Source organism: Chamaea fasciata, unplaced genomic scaffold (assembly GCF_029207755.1).
Source record: "Chamaea fasciata isolate MVZ Bird 193981 ecotype frontalis unplaced genomic scaffold, bChaFas1.0.hap1 SCAF_2, whole genome shotgun sequence".
Classification (NCBI taxonomy): Eukaryota; Metazoa; Chordata; class Aves; order Passeriformes; family Sylviidae; genus Chamaea; species Chamaea fasciata.
In genome coordinates, this window is record NW_027094087.1 from 85,423,141 (window position 1) to 85,443,095 (window position 19,955).

Consider the following 19,955-nt stretch of genomic DNA (forward strand, 5'->3'; position numbering starts at 1 on the left):
TCTTTTTGTCTCGTTTATTTCCTAAAACATGAAGTGTAAAATGTACTTCTATCCAAGAGAACAGCAATTTTTGCATGTGAGTGACAGCTTCATCAAGCCTCAGAAGAAAACCACAGCAGTGCAGACTAGAAAATCCTCACCTGCACTGGCCTGCCATCACCTTATTTCAGAATTTCTGTTAATGTTGTGGCTGGCCATCAAAACAAACAGCCTTTTGTAGTCTTCAGACACAGTCATACCTCGCCTCAGCACAGCAGCCCTTTGCCTCAGTCAGCAGAGCCCTGGGTATGGTTCTGCCTTGCAAGACCTCTTGCTAAGCTCTGAGAGTCCAAATACAGATGAACTTGTGCAGATAAAATTACTAACTACCATAATGGCTGTCCAAATGGGTGCAATAAATTTCAGCATGAGACAAACTCTCTCAGGTTTTACTGACTCTTAATGTTGCTGCTGCCAGCTTTAGTGTTACTCTTTGACTCAAGCCATATTCTGTTGTCTCCCAAAGGTCTTTTTGGCCCGTCAGCTCTAATCAATATGCTGCCTTGAGAAGAAGCTTGTTTTAAGTAGGTTTGCTCACCATAAAGAACCATATAAAGAAAATTTGACTTCTAGTCCTTGTCAGCATATATCACTCCCTATGCAGAACAGCATTTAAATGGTCTGTTATTTGAATCCAAGTGCTCTCTTTTATATGTTTCAAGAAATGACAAATGCCTAGAAAAAATGCATAGTTGTTCTACAGAAGACATTAGGCAGGCTCAGGAATGGCAAGCAGATCAGCTAATAAAGCCCAGAATTTTAGCAGAGAGGATGTTAAAAGCTAATTAGTTTGAGATTATTTGAAGACTTGTAAAAGGTTCTTCTGTTCTCCTTTCTGTTGTAGGCACAGCCTGTATTCCATCGTCATCCAAAAAATACTTTGATATGTTTTTAGAAGGAGTTGTCCAGGATATGCTGTTTACCTATTATTGACATGTTAGCTGGAAATAAAGAATGTTTAAAATGAATTTTTAGCTGTTGAGAGTTTGCTTGTGATGCAGCCTTAGGTTTTCAGGGGTCTGAGCCACTGGCAAAAGAAACTTCTCCCATTCTGACCAGGGTCAGATTCCTGACCCCTTATTCTGGTTTAGAAATGTCGTACTTTACAGTTTGGATAAGAGTACCCAGAAGTGCTCCTGAAGAGCAGGAATGGTCTGTCTGGGAGGTGGGGGGGTGTGTCAGGATCTGACCGACTGTAACCCAGCAAACACAGCATGCAGATAATCGATGAGGGATTTTGAAGCAGAGAGCAGTGTCTACGAGTAACCTTTGCTGTGCCTTCCTCAGGTATGATGTGGTCTGTGAAAAACTATGAAGAAGTATGATATGCACAAATATATAAATGTTACGAAGAGTTATATAAATTGCCCTTTACAATTCAAAGGAAAAACTGAATGTGAACTGCATCTTTTTGTTAAGATGTTATCCATGGAAAGTAAACTCGAGGTTTACTCATGCACACACAGATGATGAGGGGAGGCAGAAATAAATTTTAAAGTAAATATAATTTTATTTGCTTTATTAATCTAGAATGTGGTATACCAATGCGTCTGGACTCAGTGGTTCCCCAGCTGCAACCTCCTGCAGGATGTTATCAATCCTTTATTTCTGTGAAATGTGCTACCAACTACTACGAAAAACACTAGATCTGTATGACATTTTAATTAAAAAAAAAAATTGGTCTTCTACCATGCTGTGTCCTGATGTAGTTAAACATATATCTTCCAATATACCTTTCAATCCGTATCTCACATGTTTTGCTGTTCATTAACCACCATGCATCTTTTTAGGTTTCCTGTGAATTTACAGTATCACTAAAGCATGTGGAGATGCCTTTGCCTATTCTTCAATGCATCTTTTGCTCTCCTGCCTTTCTCAGTGGGGCAGAAAGGAAATACACACATGACAGCGGGGAGAGGGCGCAGGGACAGGGAGGAATATCTCTAGGTTTTGCTGCTTCCTCCTCCCAGTGGCACTACAAGCTGTTGCTCTTTTTCTTCTCTCTGCCCCCAGGCCAATAGTCGCTTTTGCAGTGCCTTAAACATGCCTCTGCCTGCCTGAGCTCCTGCATGGTCTAGGATGTGCTGTGTCAAGTGCTGAGCCTCTTCAGAGCAGGAATGTGTGTTCAGCAGTGTGATCCCGCATGGAGACTGTTAAAGGTGTAGGAGTCAACACGTGTTGCTGCTGGGAGTTCAGTGCCCAGCTGTGAGGATATACATTCAGTGCTTCTTTAAAAGGGTATCACATCACCTGCCTGCAGCTGGGAAACAGCTGGGGGAAAGTTGGAGAGCCTGCACAAGGGCTTTGCTGAGATGAGACAGAGATTTCCAGGAGAGTATGATTTTCCACAGTCAATGAAGCATGAAAATAACTCTTGGGGACTTTTTTTTTAACCACCCCAACATGACCCTAAGTGCAGCTAGGCAAGCTTCAGCTTGGGGAGAAAGATCAAGTGCTGGGTCTTTGCCATTATCTTAGGCACTAGGGGAGAAAGCTAGATGACTTTGTTGATAACTACTAGCTTGAAGACCCCAGCAGGGCTTCAGACAGTTTTATTAATCATGAAAGTCATTTAAAATGGCCAATTCCTCAGGGGCAAAGTAAAAACAAAACCTTGGAAGAATGAATCAGAGCAGGCATCTCCCATTCCTAAGAGCACTCCGTTCAACATTCTCTACAGGCAACTGAAAGGGAATATTTAGGACTTATACTCCCAAGCAATATAATCTAATGCTTTCTCAGGGAAGGGGCAAGCTTCCTTATGGATTTAGATTGCAACAAAGAAAAATATTGATGGACTTTGTGTACAGCTGGGAGGCAATGAACTCTCAGTCAGTTGACTCAGAGGTTTGCATGTCATGTCCAGAATCAGCAAGATAGTTTTCCATTTTGCCTTTGAACTTAGTCTTTCCTCTTTTCTGCTTTCCCCCAGCCTCTCCCTGGATCCAGATCTGGGCTCTGCAGTACAGAAGAGACATGGAGACCAGCAAAGTGCCATGAAGGTGATTAAGGGATTAGAACTTCTTTCACATGAGATGACATAAGGCTGAGATGACTGGGAGGGATAAATACCTGACAGGAGGAAGTAAAGAAGACAGAGCTAGGCTTTTCTCAGTGGTGACAAGTGACAGGACAAGAAGCAAAGAACAAAAATCAAAACACAGGAAGTTCCATTTAAATATAACTTTTTTTTTTTTTTTTTTTTTTTTTTTTCCTGAGGATGATCAAACTCTTGAACAGGTTACACAGAGAGGCTGTGGAGTCTCCATCCTGGGAGATATTCAAGACCCAACTTTGACCCTGAGCAACTGTTTTAGCTAATGCTGCTCTGAGTGGGGTTGGACTGGATGATCCCCAGAGATGCCTTCCAGCCTCAGTCACTCTGTGGCCCTGTTGGGACTAGCTCAAGTACCACAAACTATGGTGCTAACTAATGTAATAATGTGGTAACTATGTGGGCACTGAATGGTTCCTGAGCTCCATCTGGCCATGAGTGTCCCCCTGTTTTGTGTTTAAGGCTCACTCAGATGACTACTGAGCCACTGCCCCAAGTTGACTGAAACATAGACTTGGCCTCAGGCACCAAACCTACAGCTGAAAGCTGTCAGCTGCCTGTCACATGTTTGCAGCTTCACCCCCTACTCCATCCTTTTGCAGGCTACTCCATTCTTGTCAGAGTAAAATGGACTCAGGGAGTGTTTATGAGGTTCATTTGCTGCACTTGGTGTATTTTACAGTAAGTGGAACATGCAACAGTAGCAGCTACTTTCCAGCAGAAACTGGAAAACTTCCTTCTCCTTCCAGCATTTCTGGATCTGTTTTTGAATGTGACCAGCAGTGTCTGAGGCAGCCCAACAGATTATGCTTTATTTATTGAGCTGTATGTTACAGCACCTCTCTTTTATAACACTGTGCTATTGGGATACTGCTTTACATTTTTTCGGGAGTATCTCTGAAGTGTAGTTGTCTAGCATCATTGCCCAGAGCAGATGCTGATAATGCCAGTGCACTGACAGCTGCAAAATCCCTTCTTTCTGAAATCAGGAGTAGAAAAGATCATCATGAAATTATGGACTAATGTGGCCATTCTATCTATGCCGCTCATAAATTACATTTTGAACCTGGCAATTGCAGGGTAATTAGGAGGAGAGTAGCTTTCCTGCAGGAACATATATTTCCTACTCTGCTTGCCTGACACTCTCCAGTTTAATTTTTCCTTTGTTCACTCAGCTCAGAGAATGGCAATTACCAGAGGTGATAGCCTAGTGGCAATTTTTGAATCATGAAGAGACTTCGCACAGAAATGAGGGAAAAAAAAAAAAAGGACAGGTATCACTAGTAATTAAAATAATTTTGAATTAAAGGAACCATTTCAATTATTGCTTTTGTCCTATACTTGTTACCACATAACCTATCATTTTGAATTACTAATACAGTGAAAAACCACCACAGTGGAGAATGAGCTTAAAAAGACAGGGTTCCTTAACATGTTACTTCAGCAGTGAGAGGTAAGTAATATTTGGGTAGACATTTTGAAATGGCAGGTGATGCTACAGCTCTGATCACTAACAGCCCTGCAATTTTTAAGCCCTCCTTCCCCTTTTGACCATAACAGAGAGGCACAGGAAACAGGGCAGGAATTCCCATCTCGAGTAGCCACAAGAAGGTTTCACATTATTAAAACAGATGATTTCCTTCATCTAAAAGCCTCTGAGGAGCATAAATTACAAACAACATCAAAGCAAGTAAAAAGTTTTAGAGCAGACTGTCAAAGAGGCTGCTGGGGTTTCCTTGGTAGAGCTCCATTTTTAAGGAGTCTCAGCAATTTGCTTTCTTTCTCAAAGCAATTCCATATGTCTGTGGATTATTTATGGTTGTTTTGATTTTTGTTGTCAAGGGTTTTAAAGAAACAATATCACAATTATTTAACATGAGGAACTAAAGTTAGACAGACAGTGCCTGCAGTAAGAAATTACTGGGATGATCTCATGGACTAAAACTTTGCAGACTTCTCTGTACTCTCCAGGGTTAGACTAGATACAAAGAAAAGCAGTATAGACAACTGGAAAATAAGTCAGATGCTGTACAAATACAGCAACTAATTATTCATGTTGCCATCACATGTTGGCAGGATTTTACCAGTGTTGCACAGAAATAAGGTCTGCAAGATACGTTGGGCCAGACTTGAAGCAGAACTGAGAAAACTTTGTTTAATGATTATTGGAATTCATTTGATGAAAAGCACAAAGGCCAGCTGTGGTCTTAGATTAAAAGTCATCAGGGCAAGCTGTGAACTGATTCATATTAGCTTCCTAACTTAGGGTAAAGAAGTGATTATTATTAGAAAAGGCATGGAGACACTATGTGCTGATGAGGTTATTAGCTTGTCCTGAGGAGGTGGCACCTACTGAGTGTAGGTTTTAAGTACTTTCCCTGCAGGAAAAGGTCATCATTACTTGCTGGAACACACACCACGCAGGAGGCTGGTGTGTCACACCTCAGCCTGTTGTTCCTGCCTACAAGGCCATGGGTTTATTCAGCAGTGATCTACAACCAGATACCAGGCTGTATTGACCACATCCAGGAAACCAGGCTCCATCTGTGCAGAGAAGCAGGAAAAACGATGGATCTGTGAGAAGCATTGCCACCTCTTGAGATCACCAAGCAGGAGATGTCAGTTTTAAAGTCTGTCACTATCCTGGCCAAAGCTTCTGCTATGCTGTGCTGGCAGCCAGCAACCATGTGAAATAAAGATCTTAGGAAGAACGGATGAGGCGGAACACTTTCTTTTCCTTTAAGGGAAAGATCCCACTTTATTTCACATAGATGTTTGGCTGTTTGGCCAAAAAAGGGAAAAAGTGAAAAGGTGCATATTAATTGCTTGCAGGCCTAGCAGCAAAATGCCAGATTCTGAGATCCATCATTTTCTACTGGTGAATTATTCCAGAAGTTATTCATAGTCCTTACCTAGTAATTATGCAAGAAGTATTTTCATAAATGTTACATCAAGAATTTAAAAACTGCAAGAGCATGTGATTTTCAGAGTGACCTCTGACTTGAGTTTGATGGCCAGGAGAGAATAAGAGCAGAAGAATAATCATACATGATAACTATATGACATGAGAAGGAAATTCGTTTAGAATTTCTGCATCGCTGATGACTTTGCTCTGATGGGTGGCCTTCTCTGGAATGAACCGTAACAGCACCAGTCCTCTATGCACCACTAGCAAGGACTGAAGAATACTGTACTTGATTGCCTTACTCAGTGCTTTGTGTTGACTTGAACCTTTGTGAGGAGCTTGGTTGAAAGATGAACTGTCTCCTCTTCAGCTTTTCCTGATGCGAAACTAACTGGATGTAGTTCCATCTCATGTCAAACTTGTAATATAAAGCTGTTTACCCTCTTCATTGAATGTGTCTGTTTGAGAACTCAGAGCTCTGATTCATTGGTTCAGGTCTTGATGGTGACCTTGATTTGATGGCTGTGCTGTCCACCGTTAATCAGCGTGTGGTGGTTCTGCTAGTATGGTGATGTGTTTATATTTGTTTGCTTATTTTTAGTACACAGGGCTGGTTTATTCATTTCAATTGTAACATGTGTCATGTCAACTGAAGATGTATGCAATTTAAATAACGTAATTCCCATGCATGTGGCCCTGCAACCAAATAAATAACTCTTGACAAGACAATATCAACATCAAAGCAAAGATATTAAAATGTGTCTCATTAAGAAATTAAACAAAGAAAATCTCAGGGTTGCACTATTGCCTTTAACAAGCTTTCCACCAGCTCCAAGACAAACCTAAGGCAATCACTTCCTAACTAAGCAAACTCTCATCATGGGTTTGCCTAGTTAGACCCTCATGTCTTAGCTTTGGACACATGTTGGCAATTTCAGCATCATTGTGGCCATGTGAATTGGGTGTCACTTCTGAAAAAAAAGAAGTGCGACTTGTAAGGTAATTGTTCTTTTCAGCACAAGTGCAGAAAGTGTCTTTGAACACCCCAAACATTCACAGAAGCTAAGCCTTGACTCAATCACACTGCAGCCTATGACAACCTGAAAACAGTATCAGAAAATCTATTCTCTCAGGTATGGTATGGCCTCAATAAAAAGTAGTGAAGAAATTCTCAAGAGAGGCTCATCTTTCCTCCCAGATTTTACCTTCCTTCCACTATGTCCCTTTTTATACTGGCCAGACTACCCACATGCTGCACCTCTTCTTCATCCTTACAGCTGTTGATTAATGAGAGGAGTGACTGGCAGGTCCATACACGAACAGAGTTTGCAGTTACCCGTTCTTCCAGCTAGCCTCCCCGTTCAGCAGATGGACACTGGTGCATGAGATCACTGTGCAGCTTGGCTCCAAAGCAGACAAGGAGAGCACTGTGACACTGGAGTATGTCTTCTCCATTTGGGGCAGTGGGAATTCATTTGCCATATGTTCCCTCATTTAATCAGAGAGTGTTTTCATAGTTTGTTGTAATATATTTAAAAGGCTGGTGTGATAAATAACTGGTGGAATGGTGTGGTAAATATGAACAATTCAAACCAGATCCACAATTTACTGCTGCTCCATAGTGCTTACCAGATTTTGGTCATAAAAACAACCCTAATAATTTGGGCTGGGCAACTCTGTCATAATTCCCAGTCTAACCAACTGTGAGACCTTACAAAGGCAGAGGACAGCAACATACAGCAGACAATGACAGAAAGTTGTCATGGCTCTAGTTAAATGGCTAATGCTGTATTTTGACCAAATGGAAGAAAATAATACAATACATTTCTTAGAAAATAATGTGGTGTTGGCTGAGATTAGCTAACAACATCAAAAGCTGAGGCACTCATCTGCTTCAACAGTCCCCTTTGTCTGCGTACATAAGAAATAAGCATGGGGATAATTCAAGGCTCCAGGAGGGGGCAGATGTACTTGCAACACAAGGGAAAAACTCCTGGATAATCAGGTGTCAACCTGCTGCTTTTCATCAACATTAAATCCCTTACAATAATTTAGTAAATATATATATATATATATACATTTATATAATGCTCATAAAACATCAGCAATCTGAAGTTAAAATCTGGTTGCATGTGACAAGCACATAATATGCTAATACAGAAAATGGTGTAAAAAGAGAAGCTGAAACGGAGGTATGTCTGAACTGGTCTATCTCTATCAATTAGAGAGTGATAATCTTAAAGGAGTATTTAGGTTTTGCTGTCTTCTCAGACTGTTCTCTGGGTTTGCACAAATGACTTTGCAGTTGTTGCTTTCCTCTTCAGCTTTAACAGAGAGAGGTGCTGTGCTGTGAGTCCCTCTAGCAGAAGAAGAAGGAAAGCTGAGGGTGATCTGACAGCTGGAGAAGCCCAAAATTAGGTTCTTCTCAGAGCTCCACTTTTCAACATCATTATTTCAAAAGTGTAGGCTGCAGCTTTCATGTCAGAATACCAGCACTCTTATTTTTCTATATACTGGTGCTCTTCTCACAAGTCCTGTGGGAGATATTTGCACTAGGGGTGTTTGCACCAAAAAGTTTCAAACAGGGAAAATGAGTGCGCTTCTTATTAAGTTCAGCAGACTGGGAATCTGCCAGGCTTTTATAAAACTGCTCATTTTCTGAGTCTTAGCTCCTCCACCACTTTTTTTTTCTTTTTTTTTTCTTTTCTTTTCTTTTTTTTTTTTTTAATTGAGCGCAGGACAAGCTCTATCTTATTAAATGAAAACAAAAGAGTGAGAAGTTGGAAATTGCCAGGAAGCCTGGGAAAGACCAATATTCAGCTGAGATTTCATTCCATGTTTTCCTGTTGACCTCACAGGTTCTCGACACAAGAGCTCTGAGTACATTAAAGAAAGGCCACAGTCTCATTTGGTCCTGTGAACATTGGCAATATGTTATGGGGACAATATACAAGCCTGAAAGGGAAAAACCGCAGCAACGTCCCCATGCCCTGGAGGTTTTGTCTGGTGCAATGCTGTTTAACCAGAGCACTGTGAGGTTTTAAATGGCCATATGAGATTTATAGTAGGTCATGACCAGATCTCTTTTCAGGGCAAAGTTTGAAAAGTCCATTTGTCTCAAAATTTAAAAAAAGAGCCTGGTAATTCTCCAAGGTTTTTCCTCTTCCTTTAGGCAACTACTTTTGCCTGGCCAGAGTTCCTAAACCCTTCCCAAGAGCCCTTTTAATGTGGGAGTTATTGTCCTAGTGTTTGCTATCAAAGGAATAATAGTGAAGATACAAATATTTACAAGCCCGCACTAACTCCACATGGTCAGTATCAAGCTTATTAAGTTTTAGAAAAAGGGACGTCATGACCTTAAAAGAAGTGGCTTCAGGAAACCAGTACTTGAGGGCATTATTAGCAGAGAAGAGTGATGATTACTGCGGAGAGTTGAATGCAAAGGCTCAAGGAGCTGGTGGAGCCCCCCACGTCCAGCTGATGGTGTGGCTGCCCTATGGTGGGCCGGCAGCCGGGGGCAGCCCTGCCCGGGTGGGTGACAGTGCTGGCCCCGCTGCTGCCCAGCTGGGCTGTGTCCCACCCGGTCTCAGCCAAAGGAGGATGCTGGTGGGGCTGCAAAACAAGGCACAACAGGGCTGGCCTCGCTACAGCTGTTTCTCTGTTGTCCCTCTCCAATGATGGGGTCCACATCAACCTTTGAGCAGTGGGTGATGCTGGGTACCCTCCACTGGGCTTCACTCATAGCCCTGCAAACCAGAGGGGCTTGGCTCCTGCTGCCTGGCCCTGAGACTGGGGCAGCTGGGGGAGACTGGTAGGAGATGGGGCTTCCAGGGGAGGCTCCAGGGACCCCAGTGGGGTCAGGGTGGTTTTGAGGAATGGACAAAGGGCAGCCTGGGCAAGAAACACAGCAAGGGTCCATGATGGGCAGACAGAGAAGCTCTGGGACAAAGTCCCCTTGGGAAACTTAGCCAAAATCATGGAGATCTGAGGCCATGTAGGGGAAGATGTATGTGATAGAGGCTGCATGTCTGCTTTTCCTCTTTCCCCTCTAAAGGCAACATAGGAAGGAAGGGAATGGCAGGCAAAGTCCCCTAGGGCGACTGGGAATCAGGGTCTAGCTGCCCCTAACCAGCACCTTCCCTGCCAGCAGGCATCACATTCCTGGACACGAAACAATACAAGCCTCCCTGGGTATGCATGACGCCAGGGCCCAGCAGAACCTCGAAAAAGCATATTAAAGTGTCTTAAAGTGTCATTGCAAAGCAATGAATTTACTTGGCAGGTCTCTATGACTTTTCGAGATGGGATTTTATCTGTTAAATCATTTATCTGTTAAATAATGGGATTCTTTAACCCCACTCCCCTGTTTTTTTTTTTTTAATTAATTAAATAATTTTGTCTTTTTTTTTTTTTTTTTTTTTTTTTTTTTACAAACTGTTCATTTAGAGCACTTATGTTTGATTGTTCCAGTAGCAATAAGTGAGAGCTATTTGTGAATTATTTGGCTGCTAAATTTCCACAGAGAAAGGCCTATTCTCTTCTGTGTGAATGTGTGGGTGAGAGGCAGTGCCTCAGCATGAAAAAGAGTTCTGCGCCTGAGTCAAGAATGAAAAAATCCTTTAAAATCTTGATAGCAATCTAACACAGAAGATACACTGCAGTGCAAAGTAAATTTTGTTAGACATAAAATACCTATTTTTAAAATAAACAACTTTCTTTTTGGCTAAAATGATGGAAGATTGCAGACCATATTAAAGATAGCATGTGTCATGTTTAAATCGTACCCTGTGGAAAAATACTTAATTTAATTTTAGTAATTTCTATTTATTTCTGCCTTTCAAAATGAAAACACTTTCAGGTTATAAAAATGTATTGTCTGAACTTAGATTTTTTTACACCCAATTTCAATTCAGGTTTAATTTTACTTCTAAGTTAAAAACACATTAGAGCAAACAGTCATAATATGATCTGGCCTCTTTCTGACTGCAAAAAAGGGCAGCCTACTATAAATACAGTCCTTGAGAGAAGGAAGGTCTTCCATTTGGAGAAAGAATTTGAAATTTCATGCCATTCCAGTTTGGAACAAAGCCTTTCCATTTTGAATTTACCCATGAAACAGAACCTCAAAAGAAAGCAATAATAATGAAAAATAAAGCAGAAAGTGTTTGGTCTGGTAATTTGTAAAGAAAATGTCAGCAGACAGACTCCCTGGAAATGTTGAGTGAACAAAAAACCCCAACATTGTAACTTAAGAAAATGAGCCATTTGAGATTTTTTGATCTCAGTTTTCATCAGAAAAGCTTCAGTGGTTCCAGAGCCTGAATACTTTCCCTGCTCATCAGGTTGCCAGTGATGTGTTGGGGGAGCTAGTAGTGCCCTACTGGACTGCTGCTGTACCTTCCCACCAGCATATGTGAAATATCTGTGGTAACAAGCTTTGTTTAATTTCACAAATTCTCAAGTTTTGCTTTGGGAGAAAACCCAGGCTTTTCAAAGATCACACATTTCCTTTCACTGTAATGCAAGAAACCTAGAACAGTATGAACCATTTCTCAACAGTAGAATAAATCCAATACTTTTCCAGGAGAGGGGAAAGGATAAAAAGTTGCCTGCAACTTACATCAAAATTGAGGCAGTCGTGAAAAAACAGAAGGGACATCTGGGTAGGACTGCATGGGGGAGCAAAGCATCTCATATCATAACAATGTGACTCCTTGCAGGGGCATTTCAGGCCTGATCAGCCACAACTAATCCCCATGGAGAAATCACAGGGTACCTCATTATTTGTACTAACTCATCCTAATTTTCTGCCTGCAAAGAAACTGGACACAATTCTGCATCTGTGTAGTATCCTCTTCACCCCTCAGAGAACAAAGGGCCAGCCGAAGCACAGACTTTGTGTTGTTCTCACTTGGGTCTCATGAAGACACTGTTCTGAGGAATCCCTTGCCCATCCTGGAAACAAGCATATCTTTTTCATGGACTGGCTTCCTGCAGAACCTGGCTGTTCTCCCCTGAGCAAGCCAGTCTCCCGTTTCCTTTCTGCCTCCATTGCTGCCAGGGTCAGAACAAAAGCAAGGGCAAGAAAATGCTCTTGAATCTAAAATTAAAAAATACAGAGGATGGAAGGCAGATAGCCTTACTAATGACAAAGGCAAACCCAGAAATTTAGCTGAGATTTCTAAACCATCTTTGCAGGAAGGCAGGAAAAACTGCGTGGAGCAAGCATGTCATCATCCATGGAGGTGATGCCAGAAAGCCCTGTTGTGCCTGGCTGATTACTGAACGATTAAAGCTTGAAGGGGGGATCTCCTTCCATCTGCTGCATGGACTGCCGCCTCACTCAAAGGGAACTGAGATTTCTCCTTTGCATTGCTGCACCTGCTCTGGAGACTCCCCGAGCCACAGCTAGGATGCGATTCACAAGCACACAGGGGTCAAAAGTCCCCAACTCAGTGTCATGTAACTGGACTAGGCTGAGGTGTTGCTGCAATGAATTTTCACCTTTTCTTAAAATAAAGTGGCAATGAAAGTGGTGATTTGTGTGAACAGAGTGGCTGCCAGTTTCCTGCTTTTGCTGCTGTGTAAACCTGAGCTCACTTTCATCAGACTGCCAGGAAATAGATACAAATGTATTTACAACATTTCACTTTTTGCAGCATAGCACTAAAAATAGCACAACACGTTGTTTCTTATATAGGGCTCTCTGTCATCTTATCCCACTGCTGAAGCAAGAAAAGCATAATGTTATCAGCTAACTGTCCTCCTACCTCTTTGAAGAAAGCAAGTTTTAGCTAGCAGAATTACTATCAGGGTTAAAATCCCTTTTGTTTTACAACAGGTTCATTGCCTATGGGGACTTTTATTGCCCAGGTGTTCAAATCTCATTGAAATATCATAAGTAGTATCAATAATAAGCAAAACAGAACTCATTAACAAACTCTCTGCCTATAGCAGTGCACTTGTGATGTATGTAAGAGGTGTTCAGAGCGTCAATTCCACAAAACATGAGGTCAGTGCTCCTTTGATGCACATTTCTGAAGATGGAGAGACAGGTTAGACAAGATTATGCCTCCAAGCGTCATAAAAATGCAGAAGTTTCCCAACTGTGAACTGATTTTTCAAAGAAAATTATGTGCACAATTTAACTGGATGGCCATATATGCCTTCCAGGTTTTATATTGTTAATGTTTGTTTCCTCTTGGATTGTTGCTGTTCTCCTACTCTCACACTTTTTGTTTTTTGCCTCAGATACACACATTAAAAAAAAACACTCTCACACTTCTTGTCCTATTTGATTTATTCCAAAGAAATTAAATTATGTTTTTATAAGCCTGTGTTACCACAAATGATAGCTGAAGATTTGCTGAAAAAATTAATTCCTGATCTGTTGCCGTGAAGCGTCCTCGCTAGCACTGTAGTGACTCCGTCTTTCAAAACCAGATGGAAGCAGTCCAACAGTATGATTAACTTCTTAGTCCCTGCAATTTCCTATTGCTCTACTTGCCCTAGATTTCAGGATTGACCTCCTGCTTCACTGCAAAATGCACAGTTGCTCAGTTTGATAAATCACATGAATACTTTTTTGATCACAGTTATCTACTATTTACTACATACCCAGTGAGGTTAATCATATGCTGAGGCACTTCATATGCTGCACACATATACACTCTTCTTCCCAATAGCACTTTGCATATTCTTCATGCTGCCAGGCAGCAATGGGACCTGTTTTCTCCTAACTAACATATGAAAGACCACAGAGCTACACCTCGCCCTTTTACTTTCCACATTCATGCTGTAATTATCCTCACACTGTTTCTTAAAAGACCAAGGAAGTCAAAGAAAATATGTGAGAAATTACTAGTCAGACCTTTCTTCAAGCAGACAGATATTTTACAAAATGCAGGTGTTTCTGGGAAGTAGAATTGACTTCCCCAAGATATCTTTGGGGAGCAAATGCACGAGGTTGCCCATAGGGAGGTGGAAAATGTTGGGCTGTCACGATAGCAAAACACTATCACTTCCTTGAAGAAAAAAATACATCTTAACTTTTCTTTTTCTATCTTTAAACATCAAAGGAATTCCAGTATTTAGTAGGGCTCAAAGTTGTTACAGTTCCCTGGGACAGCTCTGCTGCACCTTCTCACACAGTAATACATCCACATCACATCTTTGGTGCCATGGTAGAAAAATTCTAAATAAACACCAGCAATAGTCAAGGTATGAGAAAACATCCAGCAGCAAAAAGGTGAGTGCTACAGGCCTTGCTTACAAATTAAATAGAGGGAGTCCCAGTTTTAGAAGAGATATATATTTCTTTTCACTCTAAGCTGTCTACACAGGCTCTTTTTCTAAAGCCGCTTTTCACTAATTCACAACATCCTTCAATACTGGAAAAACTATCCTATATACAATGTGTATCATTACTCTTCCATCTTCACGTTCTGTAACTAGCAGGACTGAGAAACTCCAGATCATTCCAAGGAGCAGCTGCCCTTTGCTTCCCTATATTGGGGCAGGGGTCAGGGAGGGTGCAAGTGTGAGACACCAGCATTTCCAAACGGCCAAACTACCAGGTAAGACATAAATGATAAATCCATATATTCCCTCTCAGAGGTATTCTCTTTTTTCCTCTCAAAGATAATCCAGAAAGTTTAGGCAACGTGCTAACGCTGAGAGCTGCATATCTGCCCCTGTGGCAGTGAGCGCTGTGTGCGTACGCTTTTCTCCAGCCAACCTCTTTGACTCCTGTGGAGCCTGTGATCTCAGTTCCGTCACTCTCTGCCGGGTCCCAGATCAGCTGTCCCAAGCCAAGGCTTCCCCTTGGCTGTCACTGATTGCACAACGCTGCCACATGAAGCTTTTCTGGCCAGCCAGCTAGCTGAGTCCCTCACTGATAAGCTGACCATGTAGCTTCTCATGTGGAGAACTCTCATGGTGTGAAAGGCGATGTTATCAAAAACACCAGTCCAACACAAACATGAAGTGCGTGAGTGACATGAAGCACATGAGTATTTTTGCTAGCTATCACTGGACTCTTTACTTACTTTAGGCTATCACAAGTTTAACTGCTTTGCACAATCACAGCTCAAGCAGATACCTTGAGAATAAGAAAACTGTTTCTTTCCACAAAAAGTTTTAAGTTGCTCACACAGCTGCCTTGCCTGCCTGAAGTGAACTATTAAAAAATCTAAATTGCCTCTTATTGTTGCTTTAATATTTCACAGGCAATGCCTCCCCAGGCCTCCTAACACAAATAGTGTATCTTGATGTGGCTTTGTCTGAAGAAGAGCTGTGCTACACATCCTGCTGGACTAATCATCAGTTCTGTGTCTGCTTACAATATCAGAGCAAGGGACTGGGTTGCCCAAGGTCAACCTTTTCGATTTTTCTTGCACCTGAGTGCTAAATGCATGCATGCAGCCATGAGAAGCAGTGCAGCAGCACCTCTGCTTCCAAATGTCTCTCCCCACAGATGTGAGGCTCCACTGCTTCTCAGCTGCCCTAATTCTTCACTTCTCTAGCGGGGAAGGGGGAAAATTCATTCACCCTTCAGGATCCTGCATGCTACTGGCCAGTCCCATTAGGGTAAACCAGCTCATGTCTGGTACAACCCACATTTTGGTGTCCTAACTGTGACAAGACTCAGACAGATGAGGCATGGTAATGTGGAAGTGCAAAGCACTATCCCTCCTGCCCAGACTGAAGGTCAAGACAGGCTGTGTAGCTCACCAGCCACCATGACTGGGGCTTGTCTCCACTGCCAAATGGACACTAGTGTTGAGGCGCCTACTCCGTCAATAGCAAGAAGTGGTAAATCTAAAAGGTTTATCAAAGCCCAGGCTTCACAGTTCAGGTCTGGATGACATGTTTGTATCACCCAGTGCTGAGAGTAAGCTATTGAGTTGGACCCTTTACAGGGCTTATCAGCTGGGAATGGCAGGCCTGCCAGCACAGCCATATGGCTGCTGAGATGACTGGGTTCAACTCTGCCTGTACCTTACATGCCTGCACCTTACATGCCTGCACTGAGGTTTGTATGGGCAGAGCTGGTGGGTTTTGCCTGCCTCCTCCACTATAAGTACACAGAAAGGAGAGCAGGTCGTGGCTGTGAAGTCAGCATATCTTCCAAGTACCACCCAAGCACTCAGCAAAGGACCTGTCTTTCCCTTGTTACAACCAGAGAGGAAATTCAACAGCGGTACAACACTTTCCTCTAAGTGTTCAAAACTCTTCAGCAGACCCCCCTGGTGTACACTCCAGCACAGAGAATTAAAAGCAGCCAGGAGAATAAAAGTGCCCTAGGACCACTGTAAATCTTTACTTCATGGAAAATCTTATCTTGCACATGAATATGAGCTGTGAGTAAATTTAATGTGTGGATTAAGTACTGTATGGTCTCCCTCATGGTGGGCTTTTCAGCCTAAAAAGAACAAAAGAATAATAATGAGTGTTGTGTTTGGGTAGGATTGCAAACAGCTGTAATTTACAGCTGGACATTCTCCATTGCAAATGTATCCAGCAAGCAAGTGCTTCTGGGTTAGTGGAACAGACTGCAAAAAAATTAACTTTTAACTTCAGCCTTAAGGTCAGAGTTCTGGAACCATGGGAATCAATAATAAAATCTATTTAGCTCAGTGGGATTAAGGAAGTTTAAGACCTGGCTTAACCACAGTGCTTACTGCTAAATAACAACAGAACACACTGCATATTTTAGTTACAGGCGTTTTTCTTCACTTGAAAGCTGTTCAAGCAGTGGATATAGGAGTTAGACAATTGGAAATATGCCAGCACTATACCATTAAGGTATATGAATTAAGTTCTTTTTCTTCTCTGTCCCAGAAAGTGAGTAATCTTTATAGTTTGACCACTTTACTGAAGAGCACAATAAAATTAAAACCAAGCTGTGCTGAATAAACACCGAAGGCTTTTCAAGAGAGAATGAAAAGCTAATGGGGCCAGTGCATCTTTGCTGACAAAACAGTCAGTGCATGTGCAGAGTAACCTGTCTTCTGGAAGCAGAAAAGCTGTTTCAGTCAAGCTTCTGGGTCACTAATCTTTGTGTCTGCACATAAATCTGCTGGGGGTTACTGTGTCATTCTGAAAACAAGACTAAGTACGATACACTACAGAAATCAACGGCTGGGTTTAAAAACTCTCTTTTTTGTTTGTTTCTTTTTTTTTCATCTTTTAGTTTAGCTAATTGTTATCTCTTTAACAGAACCTGAAAGCAAGAACTGCAACAGGAACTTCTGGAGAATATTTTAAAAAAAGGGCAAAATTACTGAAAGCTTTATAGTAAGCTGCCATCTCCCTTGTTGCTGGGAAATGTGGTGTGTGACTGGGAGCTCTGAGTTGCTACTGGGACACAACTAATGAGCAGCAGTATCACAGGCATCCTCACTCTAGCCAAGAAGAGACAGAAACTGCTGTCACAGTGTGGGATTTTGGCCCCCTGCCCTCCCATTTGCTCGCTGCAGTGAGGTCATGGGTGGCAGGGAGGCAAACCCCCAGGGTGCACCCCCAGCCTTCCCAGCATCCCCTCCAGAAGCAGGGGAAGGAGGGTACCCTGGCAGTCAAAGTTTTGCAGAGCAGTATGGAAAGCAGCTTGTAGTCCCTGAGCATGCTTTTAGGGGCAGACAGGAAAATATTTGATCATAAATCCTAAATCTGAGGTGTGATGGTTATTAATTCTGAGGCCTTTCTGCTCTGTGGATGAAGGCTGCCTGCACCCAGCTACCTCACCACCTTTGACGAGATAGGGAACATCTATCCATCACCACCATTTTTCTTTCCAGGGGAGACAGAAATCAAACTGTGGGGTTTGGGGTTTGTTAATTACCTCCAGGGCAGTCCTGCAGGAATGTTCCACATTCAGCCCAGGGGGACAATGCTATGAAAAAAAATCCCCGTGTTTCCTTTGGTCACGGTATTGTCCCCACCAAGTGCAAAATCTGCTTTGCCTTGGGGGTGAGCTTGCACACCTCCAGGGAGAGGGGCATAATGCTGACTCCAACTCCTCTTTCTTTTTGCATTCATTCCAGTTACAGCAAATACTTCTGAGCCCTATAACTGTGCCAGCAATTTCACCCACATCCCATACATTTTACTCAGGATTTTTTTATTTTTCCTTAAAGCAGGGCAAAAAATTCTAAACAAAACGGTGTTTGTAAACTTGGGGAGGGAAGGTCAATAATTTTGGCGGTCTTACCCTCCGAGCAGAGAGAAATGTTATTCATCCACGCACAACATATAATTCAGCCTAAGTGACAGGCTCTGCTCTGGAGAAATCCTGGCCTGAGCTGGCTTCCAGAGTCAATTACCGCTTATTCCCAGGGAGGCGGGGGGCTGGGGGCCAGACGGAGCAGAGGGGGCTGCCAACGAGACATGGGGAAATTTACTCTGTGTCAGCCTGCATGACACAGTACCTCATTTGTGGAAAAATGTAAATCTGCTAGTTCTTTTTCACAGGCACTAAAACGTACAGTGTCTCCTCCCCCTTCCCTACCCCTTTCCCAAAACTGGAAAAGAAATCAGGACCGTCTTAGAAAGCTACCTTATATTTCAATCAATCCTCTTTCATAAAAGTCATTTAAGGTAAATACCTGTGCAGACCTACAGCCCAACTATAACATTTACTATGGCTCAAATCCTGAATTCCTCATTCAGGCAAGTTTCCCATTGAAGTTAATGGATTTTTTGCTTGAAAAAGAGCTGAGTAAAACCCGAACACTAAGGATTTGGTCCCCTGCTTATCTGCCTGGAGCACTGCTGCAGTTCCAGAAGAAGTGAAAAAATTAATTAAATTCCTGCGAAATACCAATCTCTTAAAACTTAAGGGGTAGAAAAGGGCATTGTTTTTGTGCATAAAACAAACAGAGAATCTCGTCAAAGAAAGAGTAATTCCCAGGGAAAGGATTTGGAAAAAGTCAAAAGAGAACATCTCGGAATAAATGAAGTACTTATTGCTGAGAAATGAGCTCAGATATATCTCAGCAAACTCTAAAGCTCAGAATTTACTGCATCATTCATGCCTTCTCCAGTAAGTTTCTTATCTCTCGTTTGGTATCACAACAAGGGATTCCGCATACTCTGTATGAAATACAACAAGACTGTGATTTTTGCAGTAATAAACTCTACACATGCATGACAAATCCAAGCATGCAAAATGTTTAACATCCCAGTTCACAGATACTTTGGGGACAAAATCCGATTATGAGTTATATGCCACAATAAATAGGGCTCAACGTTTCATAAAGCAATTTATAGTTCATAAAAATGACAAAATGTACCTGTCAGATAGAACGCGGAGAGCAGATCTCTGTGCTGCCTGCTGGAAGAAAGGGCAGAGATGTTTATTTTATATTCTGACTTGAAAATTACGAGCACAATCAACACTTTAAAAAATGCATTACACACATTTTTGTCACATGTCCAAAATGTTAAAGTACGAGCAAAGTAGCAGAGAGTCTATAGTCAAATGGACATTCCAGCCTAGTAAATGTAAGAACACTTTGTTTAAAATGCCAGAACCCAGAAGATTGTCAAAGCACCGCATGGTATTTGAGGTCTGAACTACTCTATTTAGACAATTTTTTTCCGCCAGGGCTTGGTTTTCTGCTTTCCCCTCTCCCCGCTCCCGTACTCCCACTCCTTCTCCTTTACCATTAGTCTCCTCCCATTCTTCCACAGAAACAAACATCACATATTTGGTTCCTTTGCAGTGAATTGTAAATTTTGAAAAGCTTGCCAGAGCTGCTGCAGACTTTTCATGAACATGGCCATCTTAATCCGCTGGCAACGTTTGCCTACACAGTAAAGAATTGACCTTTTGCTGGTTTGCTCTTCAGTTTTTGCCTAGTACAACTCTTTGGATGGGGTGGGGAAACATGGTTCTTGTTCTTGTGTTAACCACCAGGTCTGGGAATAGAAACTGTAGCCTCTCAAGTTTAATAG

At 42.1% G+C, this 19,955-nt stretch overlaps 1 protein-coding gene across 1 annotated transcript in view; it reads right to left on the reverse strand.

Annotated features, from left to right (window-relative positions):
* The window catches only part of AFF3 (ALF transcription elongation factor 3), a 315,602-nt gene that overhangs the window by 54,477 nt on the left and 241,170 nt on the right, over positions 1-19,955 (reverse strand). Inside the window, exon 9 of the mRNA XM_066176588.1 lies at positions 19,292-19,332. Within this exon, the coding sequence (XP_066032685.1) occupies positions 19,292-19,332 (41 nt within the window). The remainder of the gene's footprint in view (positions 1-19,291; positions 19,333-19,955) is intronic.